Source organism: Phaethon aethereus, assembly GCF_964289735.1.
Source record: "Phaethon aethereus genome assembly, chromosome: 19".
Lineage (NCBI taxonomy): Eukaryota > Metazoa > Chordata > Aves > Phaethontiformes > Phaethontidae > Phaethon > Phaethon aethereus.
The window spans coordinates 7,630,580-7,644,858 of NC_138595.1; the positions used below are offsets into that span (position 1 = coordinate 7,630,580).

At 56.3% G+C, this 14,279-nt stretch overlaps 1 protein-coding gene across 1 annotated transcript; it reads right to left on the reverse strand.

The window, feature by feature from the left end:
* On the reverse strand, nucleotides 1–13,770 carry SH2B2 (SH2B adaptor protein 2). Its single transcript, XM_082008537.1, has 8 exons — nucleotides 12,883–13,770; nucleotides 9,719–9,820; nucleotides 5,186–5,277; nucleotides 2,939–3,033; nucleotides 2,207–2,389; nucleotides 1,890–2,083; nucleotides 889–1,060; nucleotides 1–383 (listed from the first exon to the last, which is right to left on the reverse strand). The coding sequence occupies exons 1-8, from the start codon at nucleotides 13,741–13,743 to the stop codon at nucleotides 70–72; spliced, it is 2,013 nt and encodes a 670-aa protein (XP_081864663.1). The 5' UTR covers nucleotides 13,744–13,770; the 3' UTR covers nucleotides 1–69.
* Nucleotides 13,771–14,279: the final 509 nt, after the last annotated feature.

Here is a 14,279-nt window from a genome sequence, read left to right on the forward strand (position 1 = left end):
GGCTGGTGCAGCGGTGAGGGGCACAGGTGTCCCGCATCCCCCCACCAGCCAGCCCCCAGCATGGGGGGCTCAGTAGAAAGAGTACTGGTTTTCCACCGCCCGGGTCCGGCTCCGGGCACCATCAGCCTCATGGTAGTCCTCGGCACTGGCGGTGGGGGGCTCCGGTCGGTGCTCAGCGCTGTCACTGCGGCTCCGGGGGCCCAGGGCACCCTCCAGGCGGTGGTAGGGTGCGGGGACAGTGACAGCGGGGGCCACAGCCACCCCCTCGGCCGGCGGCGGGGCTGGCGGGCCGATGGGTGCTGTGCTGCAGAAGTAGTGCGGGGGTGGCAGGTCGGCCCGGCAGCCCGGAGGCTGTGACACGAGGGCTGGTGGTGGGGCAGCATCTGCAAGGGAGACAGGAGCTTGACCCCTCCAATGCTACCTGGGGGCTCAGTCCCCTCTCTCCTCCGCTGGCACATTTCCACACCCACCCTCTCCCTTGCTTGCTCTCTCCATCCTTGACCCTGTCTTTCCCCAGCCCTCTTTGCCCACCCTCTCCCAGCACAGCAGGATGCTCTGAGCCTCACCAAGCCCCGCAGACACCTCTGCTCCTCTCCTGCCCAAGCCGGGCAACTGGGACCCATAGCTGGGGACACATGGGTCGCCCCAGCCTAGCCCCGCTGCTGTGTCCTGATCCTCCCTGCTCACCTTCAGCGGGTTTACACCCACCTTGGGGCATCTCCAGAGCCACACACACCAACATGGGCACAGCCTTAGGGAGGGGCTTGGTGGAGGAGTCCCAGGGATGAATCCCTTCTGGGTCCACGTGAGATCCCAGCCCTAACACGAACGCACCCCTCCACGTGCAGCCGTGCCCCCACCCAGCAGCAGCGCAGCCCTGGCACCTACCGGGCAGCGGGCTCTGGGCCACGACGTAGCTGCGGAGGGTGATGTCGGCCGCGCCGCCCGACTCAAGGGGGATGGGGTGTGTGTGGAAGTGGCGCAGCATGTCGAAGATGGTCTGGAACCAGAGGTGCTGCACATGGCACTGCCCACTCTCATTCAGCGACAGGCGGAGGTGCTGCAAGGGCAGGGGGCCGGCGAGTGAGCTGGGGGTTGCAAGGGTGAGACTCGCCCTTGCAATCAGCAGAAGGAGCCACCTCCATCAGCAGAGGGAGGTTTGCTTATGTGCAAACACAGGGCTTTTATTTTTCACCCTGCCTGCCCAAGAGGGATCTCCTGTTGCAGGAGGTTTCCTGCAAAACCACGCTTACTGCAGCCCTGGGAGAAGTTTCTCTCCTCCTGGTGACCAGCAGCATTCAGAAGCAGCCAGAGAAGGATGGCTGGGTACAGCCACGGCAGCTGCGGGTCCAATCCTGGTTACACAGGCAGCCTGGGGAAGCCCACAGTCTGCCTGGACTACTTCTTGCGAGACTGGCGACAAGATCAGGCAGTTACATCCCAACCCCTCACAGTGTCTGCCCTCGGATAGAAAAGGGACCCAGCAGAAAACTACATGTGGGTTGTTTTGTTGGGGTTTTTTTGGGTTTGGGTTTTGTTTTTTTTTTTTTTTTTAATAGTGCATCCATGTGCTTCAGGGTCTAGAATAGACAAGAAGAGGGCAGGGGATGACGTGCCAGGCTATGCTGGGGCTCCCGTGGGATATTTAACCTTAGGGCAGTGTGGCAGGGAAAGTGGTGATGGGGCTGAGCAGGACACAGAGGGCTTTTGGGGAACAAGGGCAGGTGGTCCTGGGGGATGCCGTGCCGAGGTGCAGCTGCCTGCAGAGCTGCCGTGTTTGGGGTCACCGCATGGCACCCGCTTGCTCGCCGAGCCCCAGCAGGGCGGGAAGGAGCCTGGGACACTGGGCAGGGCTGGCACTCATTTAGGGAGAAGCAGCGGACACTCACCTTCGCTTTCCCCTGGAAGTTGAAAGTCAGCACGTACTCCCCTGGCCGCGTTTCGCTCTGCCGGATGACGAACAAGCCATGGCTCCGGGCACCCCCGAAGAGCACCAGCTGAGCTGCCTTGATCCGTGAGAGAGTCCCGTGGAACCAGGGGAAGTCAGAGAGGTTGATCTCTGCCTCCGCCTCGCTGTCCTCCCCTGGCCGCAGGGACAGAAGGCTTTTAGGGAGCACCCAGACATCTCCCACTCCCACCCCTTCCTCCTCTCCCTCTGTGCACCCCCAAGAGTGAGGTGCTGGGGCTGCATCCTGCATCCCAGTACCTGCGAGATGCCCGCCGGCGGCAGGGGAGGATTCCAGCGTCTGCAGGAAGCTCTCCAGCGGGACGTGGGTGAGGAGCTCCCCCAGGGAGTCCCTGCCCCGGCTGTGAGGCGTGGGGACAGCAGTGGCAGCGGCAGTGTTGTGAGTGCTGGGCAGGGCACATCTGTCCGGCACCCTGGGCACATCTGGAAGGGAATTTGTAGAAGGATGGGCTCATGGCTCAGCATCACCAGACAAGGCTGGGGGCTGTCCTGCTCCGAAGACCACTGTGCTGGAGCACCCTGGGCCCTCGGAGACATCTCAGGGCTAGGCTCTGGCTCTGGCTGCAGCTCAGGGGACTCCCTTTCAGCCTGCACTGGGTTTCTTTCCCCCAGTGCGACCAGGGTGGGGGACACGGATGTGTCTTGGTTGGGCATGGAGACAAGGTGGGGCTGTGCAGGTGGAGGCTGCTCGCTGGGACCTGGAGACCCCAGTGCCTGCAGACGGGGACTAGATTTTCGACATGTACCAGGATGTACAGGGCAATGTTGATGTCTTAAGTGGGGTAGGCCACCTCCCCAGGGTCAGGGCTAGCATGAAGAGGAAGGTGATAGAGAAGAAGATCCATCCCCACAGCACCTGCTTCAGGCTCCTTCACTTTATTGCTGGCAGGATCTGGCCCCTCCAAGCCAGAGCTGGCACCCAGAGACACCCACCCTCCCCAGCAGGTGTTTTTCCCAGACGTAGGTCCTTACCATCAGCCAGGAACTCGCAGCTGCAGGAGGACGCCCTGCCTGGCAGACAGGCTCCCTGCGTGCAGGATGCCAGCTCGATGTCGTCCCCGCTGTCCCTGGGGGGAGAGCACAGAGCAGACGGTCACATGCCAGCCGCCACGCTGGGGAGACATGCGCGCATGGCACCTCTGCTCGCAGGCATGCAACGGGGACTTTTGACCAAATAAAAATCCAGCTGTGATCCGGGAGCACGTCCTGATGCCCCTCGCTTCCTCCTGGAGGGACAGAAGCGCTCACAGCATCGAGAGGCAGGGCGGCTGGCAAAGCAACATGGCTTTTTGGGGGTGAGAAACCAGTGGGTGGGATTAAACCCCTGAAAGCCCTTGCTACCTGGGTCACACCAGCTGGTCCTTGCTGCAGTATTTTGCTGCAGCCTTGTTGGTGTGGATGGAAATCTGTTACCTGGACTTTCAGCGCTTTGCTTTGCAAGACATACATAGACACATGCACACTCCCACCACCAACTTCCACCCAAGGGCACTTTTGCTTTCACCCCCCACAAAGGGAATTACCAACCCACAGGAATTACATCCCCAAAAGGTACCAAAAACCCAAGCTGGGAGGCCCAGAGCGAGACAGCAAATGGGAACAGAACAAGGGGGGCTGCAGCGGTGCAGCCCCCGCAGACAGCATCCCTGCTGCCCGGCCCCTGCCCATGCACTTCAGCACCTTTCTTACGCAAGCCCCCGGCTTGCTCCACAGCTTATTTTTATCCTGGCTGCCCGCAAGACCCCGGTGCTGTCGGGGCTGCCTGCAGCACTCGGCTACTCTTGCTTAACGGTGGCCACGTGGGCGCAGACAGCGAGGAAGCGGCTGCGTTAGTGGTAACAGCTCACGAGGGAGCTGCTGAATTATTTAGTGGCCAGTAAGTGAATCAGCCATTGGGAGTCATTCAGCTACAGCCGGTTAAAAACAAGAAGGGAGGAAGGAAACCAAAACCAACAGCGCTTTGCAGAAAAGCCGTCGACGGGCGCTCATGCAGTGGCTCCAGCACGCAGCCCTTGGCAAAACATCAGGAGCCAATTGAAAATTCATTCTTGGCACCAAGCGTGTGTGTCGGTGTATTAAACAGCTCATTATTATTTGCTCTGGGGTTCATTATTATTTGCTTTACAGTCACGTCCGGAGGCCAAAGCGGGACTGCGCCGGGTGCTAAGCAAACATAAAAGGCTGGGAGGCTGCCGGTGGCAGAGTGAGGGGCTGCCAGCAGCTTCTGCAGCGGCTCGAGGTGAGCACAGCTGCGGTGCTCGCCTCCGGCTGGAAAAATGGCACCAAAACACACACTGGGAGAAAAAGGGCCGTGTTTCCCAGCCTCGCCTCTGTCAGCGGTCCAGCCACAGCATCGCTTCTTGAATTATATATTTTAAAAAGCAGCAAAAGGAGCTGAAGGAGCACAGATCTGGAGTCCATTAGTGCATTCTCGCTGCGAGATACAGCCTCTGCGGTGACCAGCCCTATAGCACCCAAACGGTGTCTCTTTGGCAGAAGGGGGCAAAGGCAGCCCGGAGGCAGCTGGAGCCTCTCCAAGCCCCTGTTCCAGGTTTGCTCAAGGTTTTCACCTCTGCAAGCCTAGGCACCTTGTTTTGCCCAAATTGTGCCAAGGAGGGCAGTGGGAGGGTTTCCCCAGCGCCTGGGGAGCGCCTGGGCTGATCCTGCCTCCCTGGGATTGTGCCTGGCTGAGCCAGCTGAAGGGCAGCAGCACCGGGCACGTGAACCTCCCTACAGTGTAACTCAATGCATGGGTCGATGAAAAAGCAGATGAGGAGTTTTGGCAGAGATGTTGTGACTCCAGTGACAGCATTAATACCATGGTGATAGAAACATAAATAAATCGATTTAGTCAGCAGTCTTAAATATACCATGGATGCTGGACTGGAAAAAAGCATAGAAAATAGCTCAAATACAGTATAAGAGCTTCAAAGGGTGGGTGTTAGGAACTTCCCGTGTCAAGGGTTCTGTTCCCAGGCCACTTGCCTCTGCCTGGCCAAGGCAACAGGGAGCAGGAAAGGGTGAGCAAGCGGCCAGTGCTCTGCGAGGCTGCACCCCTGACACGCACAGGCTGCTAACTTTGCCTCCAGACTCCTGCTGACATGAGTCGGGGACTTTCTGTAATACCCCGAGTAGCAAAAATTGCACCAGGGGTTACAACCTGTGCTCGGTGGTGAGCGCACCACAGCAGTGGTGAGCCCGGCCCCCGCACAGCCTTACCCGGGGTCGATGCAGTCCTGGATATCTGCCACCCAGGAGTGCTTCTGCAGCGAGTCGATGGTCTCCAGGATGTACTCGGCCCCGTTCTCCACCTGCAGGCAATGTGGGAGAGCGTCAGGCTGCGGCCGGGGTCCCACCACCCCCCTGGGGTAAAGCACACCCCATAACCCAGCCGGACCCCCCCATTCACATGCTGCTATTAAGTAGCACCTTGGCTGATCAGGGTAAGTGCCCCCTCCCATCCCAGCAAAGGGATGCTGAGGGGTGACCCACAGAGGTGCTTTCATAGAATCCAGAATGGTTTGGGCTGGAAGGGTTCTTTCAAGGCCATCTAGTCCAACCCCCTGCAGTGAGCAGGGACATCTTCAACTACAGCAGGTTACCCAGAGCCCCGTCCAGCCTGACCTGGGATGTTTCCAGGGATGGGGCATTGACCACCTCTCTGGGCAACCTGGGCCAGGGTTTCACCACCCTCACTGTGAAAAAATTCTTCCTTATATGCAGTCTAAATCTGCCTGCTTTTAGTTTAAAACTGTTATCCCTTGTCCTATCGCTACAGGCCCTGCTAAAAAGTCTGTCCCCATCTTTCCTATAGGCCCCCTTTAAGTACTGACCGGCTGCAGTAAGGTCTCCCCGGAGCCTTCTCTGCTCCAGGCTGAGTCCCCCCCAGCTCTCCCAGCCTGTCCTCCCAGCAGAGCTGTTCCAGCCCTCGGAGCATTGCTGGGGCCTCCTCTGGCCCCGCTCCAACAGGTCCATGTCTGATGTGTCCAAGGGTACGACCCCTGACCAAAGCCGGGGTTTGGGGAACCCCCCCCACCCCGTTATCAGTAAATGCATCACAAGGTTTTTACAGCCTCCGTGGCAAAACCACACCTGGCCAGTGGCATCGGGGGTGCATGGCACCACGCGCCAGCACAGACAGCATCCCATGCCTCTGGGGTGCCTCAGTGACCCCAAAAAACAGCTCTGCACAGGTAGAGCAGAAGCCATGCTGCCCTCTCACTGCCCAAAAATCCTGCCAGACCCTCAAATCCAGCAGTTTAAAACCTCTCTTCTGTCTGCTGGTCCATGAGCCTTCCAATTTCTGATTGCAACAGCACAGGAGGGAAACCCACTTTAACAGGAAAAAAAATTAAAATAAAAATCAGGATGCAAAAGACCCTTCAAAATTGCAAGCCCAAAGGAGCTGGGCCTTTCTGGGGCCAGGGAGGACCCAGAAAAGCCCCACATCAGCAGTGGGGCAGCAGGGCAGAGGGACGCAGAAGCCACCCCACGCGATGCTGCGTGCCTCTGGCAGGTTTCCCCGCATCCCTCCCGGACCCCTTATACATCGCGTTCCTGCGCTGGCAAGGCAGCCCTGACTCTGGGAGGGTATCGCGTTGCCAGCCGAGACAACCTCCTAGCAAATTAAATTAATCACAAACAACTGAATCACTGTCCTGAAAACAAGCCGGGCATGCAGGGAGCGGTGCCCAGTGCCTGGGCTGGGGCTGAGCAGCAGCCTGCTCCCCTGCTGCAGCCCGGGCGAGCGGAGGTGGAGGGGAGCAGCAAAGATCTCCCCCCCTGTTTTGTTTAACCAGAGCAAAGGAGCCTCTCCGGCATTCTGAGGGTAACGCGAGAAGCCGGCGTGGGAGATGGGGCTGCTCTCTCATGCAGAGCATGACAGCGAGTGAAGCACGTGCAGGGCTTGGGGATTTTGCAAGTGTCTGCTTGTGCAATGGGTTAAAAAAAAAAAAAAAAAAAGAAAAGCATGTGCTTGGTGTCTGATGGGCAGTGGGGACATGCTGCCTGCTAATTTTTAGGCAATTTGGCAGAAACTATTCTAGCATGGCTTCTGCGAACAAGGACGGGGCTTTTCCACCCATCAACCTACCACAGTGCAGTGTGGTGCGTGCGAAGGTTGAGATCGGGCTCCATGTCAACCCTGTACACGTGAAGGCAGCGGGGAAACCACGGCACCCAGCTCCCTTTCTGACCCCTCTAATCCTTACCCCAACATGGAGGGGTGCTTCACCCCCTCTGCGAGTCCAGCCAGAAAATGGGGAACACAAACAAAAGAGCAGCAAGAAGATGTCCCAGCAGGAAGGGCCGGGGCAGAAAATGAGCTACAAATAATAAAGGATGTCGGGAAAAGGGGAAAAGCATCCTATGCCGACAGGCGCGAGGGGAGGGCAGGGGCTGGCTGGAGCGGCAGGAGAGGGCAGCGGCAGGAGATGGGGAGCGAGCCGATGGGCTCAATGCCACGCTCGCTGCCTCGGCTCGCTCAAAGGATCGATTGCAATCGATTAACCCCGCGGCAGAGTAAGCGCCCCGGCCAGAACAGGGCCCGAGCAGGAGGGTACCTGGTCAATCAGGCATTTTCAGACCAGCGGGATTTGGAGCATTCCCTGGGGTAATTCAAGAAATGGCTGAAGCAGTCGCAGAGCCATTAGCGGTGGGAGTGGAGAGACCATGTCCAGCTCCAGAAGATGGGAAGAGGGCAAGCCCAGAGCCCTCCTCCAGCGGTCAGAGAAACCAACCCTCCACAGGCACCCAGGAAGAACCCCAGAGCTGAATGCCCCCAGCAGGGATCTGCCATGACCAAACCCTGTCCAACCCATCTGCACTTGCTTGTGACAGCCCCAGGGACGGGGAGAAGCAGTGTCACGTCCTTGGCGTTGGCCACGCTTTGGACACTAGTGTGACACTCCAGCAAGGCAGGTAGTAAGACACGGTTGAGATGAGACTTGTAAGGGGATCTAGAAAACATGATCACAAGTAGCTGATGAGCCATATTCCAAGAGCAGTTATCGATGGCTAATGGGTTATCGATGGCTAACAATCAAAGCTGAGGGATATGCTCAGAAGCTCCTTCACATCAAGGATCCTCTCCGTGCATGCTGCTCTTCAGTAATGATTAGGACAAAAACAAAGAGAAGATGCCTGATCAATTCACCGTGTTGCAAGTGTGTTGGAGAATGAGACAAGAATTCAAATGAACTTGTTGAAGCTGGGAAATGCTCTGTGGAAGAAAAAGCCCAAGCCAGTCCCCAGCTCAAGGACACGGGCGAGCTCTGGGCTCGCACCAATTGCCATGGGTGTCTGGGCTGGGGAACCGTGACTCTGGAGTGGTTCTGCAAAAAGCATCGAGGGGTTATACCAGCCCACAAGCTGTATGAGTCAACATCATCATCATCAGGGTATGAAGAAAGCAACTGGATCAACTTGGGCTGGGTAAAGGGGAAGAAGAAAAGAGAAGCAATCAAAGGAGAAGCAATCCTTCCCAAGCTCCTGGCCACTGTGCCACGTACGCTTTGGGGCCCACTCTCTTCAGAGCCTGCAAGGAAAGCAGGAGGACCTTGGGCTGGTCAGTCTGGAGAGAAGACGACACATGAGGTTGGTCTTTGAGGCACAGAAGTCAACAGCCAGATTAGCCTCCACGACCATGGTGGAGACTGGCTGCAGCAGAGGTTGAACAGCAAGAAGCCCTTGGAGCAGGGAGGATGCCTTGGAGGAGGCTGCCAGGAGAAGGCGTGGGACCTTTACGAGGAGCCGGGTTTGGTGGAGAGCGATTTCCCACAGGAATGTGTGCTGGGGCCAGACAGGCTACCAGGCATGGGGGCTTTCACAAAGCCAGGCTCAATTTTTTCCCCTCTGCTTTCACAGTTATATAAGCTTTTGAGCAGGTTCATTCATCTGGGAAGCTTGGCCTCTCCACTCTGCCACACAGCTTTTAGGGAGAAGCACCAGGGAAAAAGGTGTTTTTTTAGCAGAGGTAGGACACAGAAATCTTCAAAACACTGCTCTTCCCCCACGTACATGTGCTACCTCCCAGCCGGGCACATCCAACGGTTCTGGTGGAGAACGCCAGTCAATTAGCACAAGCAGGGACGCACAGCCTCATTAGCTGGAGAGAAACACCATCTCCAACGACACGTCCATCACCACGGCAGCACGCTGTGCCCTGAGCTGGGACCCCGCGAAATTCATCCCCGCTCTGCCGTGACAGGCTGCTCCTTTTCGGCAGAGCAGGAGGGAGCATTAAGCTAATTAATTGCATTATATGGAAAACTCTTTCTGGAGAGAGAGATTTTCTCTCTCTGCTTGTGGCCCTAGCCTCACGTGGAGTGGTTGATCCCCAGGGCCTCAGTGGCCCCACACAGCCATTGCCATCGCCCTGTGTCAGTGAAAGGGCCACCATGTGCCACTGATCTGGAGCAGCTGCACCAGAGAGCGTTCTCCCTTGCAGGTTGTCTCTGGACACTAATTTAACTCATCTCCTAGTGACATGGAGAAGCAAAACCCCATGGTGAAAGCCAGGCAAACAGCTCAATCCCCAAATACCCAGGCATCAGGTGGAGGTTGCATCATTTGGGGGGGCCACAGCCCGGGGAGGGGAGGCAGGGATCCTGTGGGGAGCATTAGTTGGCATCTCGGCTCTGAAAAACCAAGGCAACAGTCCCCTTGGGGACTGAGCATCCCAGCAGCGGGGGCTGGATGTGGGCGCAGATGGGATCCCCGTCGGGTTAGGCACTGCTGCCTCCCCGCTCTCACCTTTAGGACGAAGGTGTTGTCTTTGTCGGGCATCTCCAACGGCATGGTGGTGCGGACCTCGATGATGGCCGACAGCGGGATGCTCACCTTGGGTTTGGAAGCCTGGGAAAAGAAAAACAAACAAACAAAATATTAAAAGGAATCGATAAATAAAAAAATAAAAAAAAAAGTCGCTCAATTGAATCAAACTCTCCCGGGGGACGACGCAGCGTGGCTCTCAGAGGCGAGATCACCGCTCAGCCTGCACGGTTATTACGGGGGGGGGGGGGGAAGCATTGATTTCCCTCATGTGCCTGATAACTCCAAGCTCTTTTAATTAAACCAAGAGGAGGCCCGGTGGAAGATAGGGAGGATAGTGCATTTAGCTGCCAAACCTCTTCCTTGCTCCAGCGCAGGCCAGCTCTGCCAAGACCACTTATTTCTCTCCCTTTTAAACCCTCTCCCGATGGAGATACGCCGCAAGAGAATTGTGCTATCTGATGGAGGACGCTTCCTATACGGAGAGCAGCCCAGGAAGATGCAGCCTTTATCCAGTGCGGGAGCGGCATTTCAACCGAGAAGCTACGATGCAGCAGCCTTAGCCATGTAGGGAATTTTAATTACATTAAAATAAAGAAAAATGAATTTCCCCCAGGGCCCCCGGCACCCACCGGAGCCTCAGCGGGGGGGCAGGACTTGGTGCCTCCCACTCAAAGTCTCTGCTGAGCAACAAATTCCCCAGATACTTGTTTTAATTATAACAAATCCCCCTCTGGGGCTCCAGGATTTGGAGCATTATGGCTGCGGGAAGCAAAAATGTGATTTAGTCACCGAAACCTGTGCCTGGTGCTTTTGGGTGCCGAGGCCGGCAATGAGCACCAGACTGCAGGTTACCAACAATGGGTTCAGTTCCCATTTTTGGGTGGGCGGAAATAAATCCAAGACAGAACAGGAACTGCTTTTTCCCCTCCGGGATGTTTCGTTTCCACCAGCCCCGGGGCCCCAGTGCTGCCTCCAGGCAAATCTTGACTGTGCGGGGCTCAGCCCTGCCCTGGGGAATTTTTCCATCTTGGTGTTTGCACAGGAGAAGGTCAGAAAGGAGGAGGCAGCTGCTTTGAAAGGAAAGAAAATAGGGTGTTAATTCACCGGTAAGCTAGAGAAGGGTCTTCTCCGGGATGGCTCTTCCCTTTAAAGATTTGACCATAGTTTTTGTAGGGCCTATGCAAAAACAAAGCTGTGGGCTGCTGAGGCAAAAGGCTGTTTTCCTCCAGCTGTGCCAGACTGGTGCCACTTTTACAGCTGAATCATTGGCCAGATGGAAAGCAAGATGGCATGAGGGGAGAAAGCCGCAAACCAAAGCAGGGTGTGATTAAAACAGCAGAGCAGACAATGTTCATAAAAGTTGCCATAATATAATTTTAAAATTGATTTTGAGAGGCAAATCAAGATACACGAAAATAATTCCTTCTATGAGCACTCTCTTAAATGTTTTAACAGCAGCAGTTGTTCCATTTAAACCTGAGTTTATGGCCCCTTTGCTGCGGCCGACGTGCCAGTGCTGCTCCACGCAGCCCACACCCAGCGGGTCCGCCGGATTCCCCATGCATCGTGCCATGGAGACGGTAGTTTCCTTCCAGCCGGGTCTCGTGTGGTCCCTGGGCTGAGGAGGGGGGCCCCCCAAGCCAGCCCCCCACGATGCACACCATCCGTACCAATGCTGAGCCACTCGCTATAGGGATGCGCTTGAGGTTAATCTCGTGTTTTATATTTTATCAGGAAAGATCTGACCGTTAGGCGAGAGGCATGGACAAACACCAACAGCGCCAAGGTTCATTTTGGCCTCAGAGAAAACAGAATTTGCTGTTTAAAAATATGAACTATCCTGCTGTCCCTATGTATAATGTGCTACCGGAGGTTCAGAGCACACCGAGACCCACAGAGCAGGAGCCCCCGGTGCACGCCCAGCATGAGGGCACGCATCGGCCCAGCTTTGCTACCAGGGACTGAAATGCAAGCAGAAAAGTCCTGGAGAAAATGGAGTAAATAAGATTTTTTTCTTCCCTAGGTATTTAAATAACCAGAGATTTTATTATCAGCACACAGAGCTAGTAAAGCCCCAGGGAACGGCTTGTTATTTGCCCTGTGTTCTTTGAAGAGGCAAACACACAACACAGAGGAGGCACGGTCACGGTGTTAGCACAGGCGAGCGTTTGGCAGTGCAACGCATCCCTTTGCTTAGCCCAGGAGCGAAGGTGGTCCCGCAGCAGGAAGGAGACTGAAGGTCTCATAATCCACATTTTTGAACAAACCGCTCCACTGCTCTGCCTTTCCCCCAAGAAAACAGGGACGTTTCCTGCATTGTGTGCAGGGCAGATGCGCGCAAGAAGGATGGATGCGCCGAGGACACACTGCAATGAAAACTGGCTCTTGCTTTTGAAGCTTTCATTGAGGTTACAGAAGAAGAACAGACGCAGGCAAAGAAAAGCGATATTGTGGGTAATAATAAGCAGTGCTCCTCTGGCCAGGGGGGTACGTAGCTGGGGCTGTCTGGGAGGAGAGCTGCAAAACCCACCCACGGTCGTGATGCTCCAGCCCCAGAGGGTATCACTGGCGTCTTCTGTCCCCATCACCAAAAGCTGCATTGGGGGTGGCCTTGCAGGTGTAAAATTAGTCCATATGAATTCTTATATTTAAAAGAAAAAAAATGCTTTCAGAAAGTGGGCTAGCAAACCTCTGGGATCTAAGGCACAAAGCTCAGGCAGTGATCCCAGCCACACTGCTGCTGCACGAGCCACCAGTCAACCACATGTCTCTTCAGCACGTTGGGAAGAGAAGTAACACTCTGGATGGCCTGGACACCCCATGTCTCAATAGCAGAATGAGCTTTTTCCACCAAGATTGCTGATATTTGGGGGCCAAGGGACCAGGCAGAGGCTTCAGCATCTCTCCCAAGGGCTGTGGGGAAGGAGGGGGTGAACAGTAACCATCAGGGTTGGCAGTGTGGATGGGTTTCAACCACGTTGTCCCATCCATTTGCATCTCAGCCACACGGCGCAAAATCTCGCTCTGGACCAGAGCTGGATTTCATCCCAGCTCAGCAGTGGAAATAAGAAAAACCTCAAGCAAAGCCCAGCTGCTGCTTGAATTGCTCAGGAAAACAACAGTGGAGAAAAGCCAGGACCTACCTTTGGAGGGACATAAAACTCGAGGAGGAATCTCTCTCCTTCCACCTTCACCGCTTTCCGGAGCAGGAGACGGCACTTCTGCCACTGCGAGCTCCCCACACAGTTCGTGTCATCGGCCACCATGTAGCGCAGCGTCCCCTCCCTCTGGATGTCCACCAGCTCCACCTTGGAAGAGGGCACCTTGGACAGGCGCAGCTTGTGGGTCCATTTCTCCCGTGGGTCACTGGGCTCCTTGCCCCCGGCCGGCCACGGCTCCCTCTCAGCTCTCCGGCCACCTGGGGCAGCCTCGGCGCCCGGCTCCGGAGAGGACTTGCGATGCCACATCTCCTTCATACCGTCCACCACGCACAAGCTCATGTTCCTCAAGGAGAAGCCTTTCTTGAATTTGGGCTTGGTGGCAGCGTGGATGGAGACGTCCTCTGAGCTGCGGGACTGGCCATAGGACGACACCTTGCGTGCCTGCGCCTGCTGCGCCGGGCTCAGGTACCGGCCGGCACCCAGTGGGGCGTCCATGCTGTCCAGGGACTCGGTGGACGTCTCCTCCTTCCTTGGGGTGACCTCACGCCCGTAGGGTACGTGGCAGTTCTGCAGCCCCACAAAGGGCACGATGTTGTACTTGGTGGGGGAGTCAGACACGAACACCCGGCTGACCTCCAGGCTGAAGATGTCCAAGAAGTTGGCGGCAAAATGGTGGGAGAAGGAGGTCTCTGCCCCGGGGGTGTCGCAGTGGGGGTTTTCCTTCAGGAACTGGCAGAACTTCTGGGCGAAGTCAACGGCGGCCGCCTGGGCGTGCAGCTCGCAGAACTCCCTCCAGTCGGGGAGTGGGGAGGAGGGCTCCTGGCACAGGGCATCGCCGTTCATGGCTGCCCCATTCCACCTGCCGGCGGGCTGTGAGGGAAAGGGGACAGGGTGAGCACAGGCAACCCACCCTGCATGGCCACAAATGGGAGCCTCCCCCCTGCCATGATGTAGGAGCGGGTTTGCAGCCCCGGTCCAAAGGGAAACGCCGTGGGAAAAGTGTTTTTGCCCTCTTCCCCCTCCACCTCGTATGCTGGAAAAAATCTTGGCCCTGGCAGCAGCCATAAATTGTACTTATTTTACGATTATGACCATGCAAAAGCATTATTGATTTCTCATAAAACCGCTAAGGAGTCCCCGACCGGAGGAGCCCAGGGGGATTCACCTCCAGGATTTCTCTCGCCTGTGTGCTCTGCCTGGGCACAGCAGCAGCTCTCCCACAGGGTGAGGCAGCACCCTCCCCTCCACACCCAGCAGCTGGTCCTTCTCCATCCGGATTTCTGATCCTTTGCCACATCAAATTTTTTTTTTTTTTTTTTTTTTTTTAAGAGACATATTAGAAGAGACATGGATCTTGCTTCTTTGGCTGGCAAGGACCA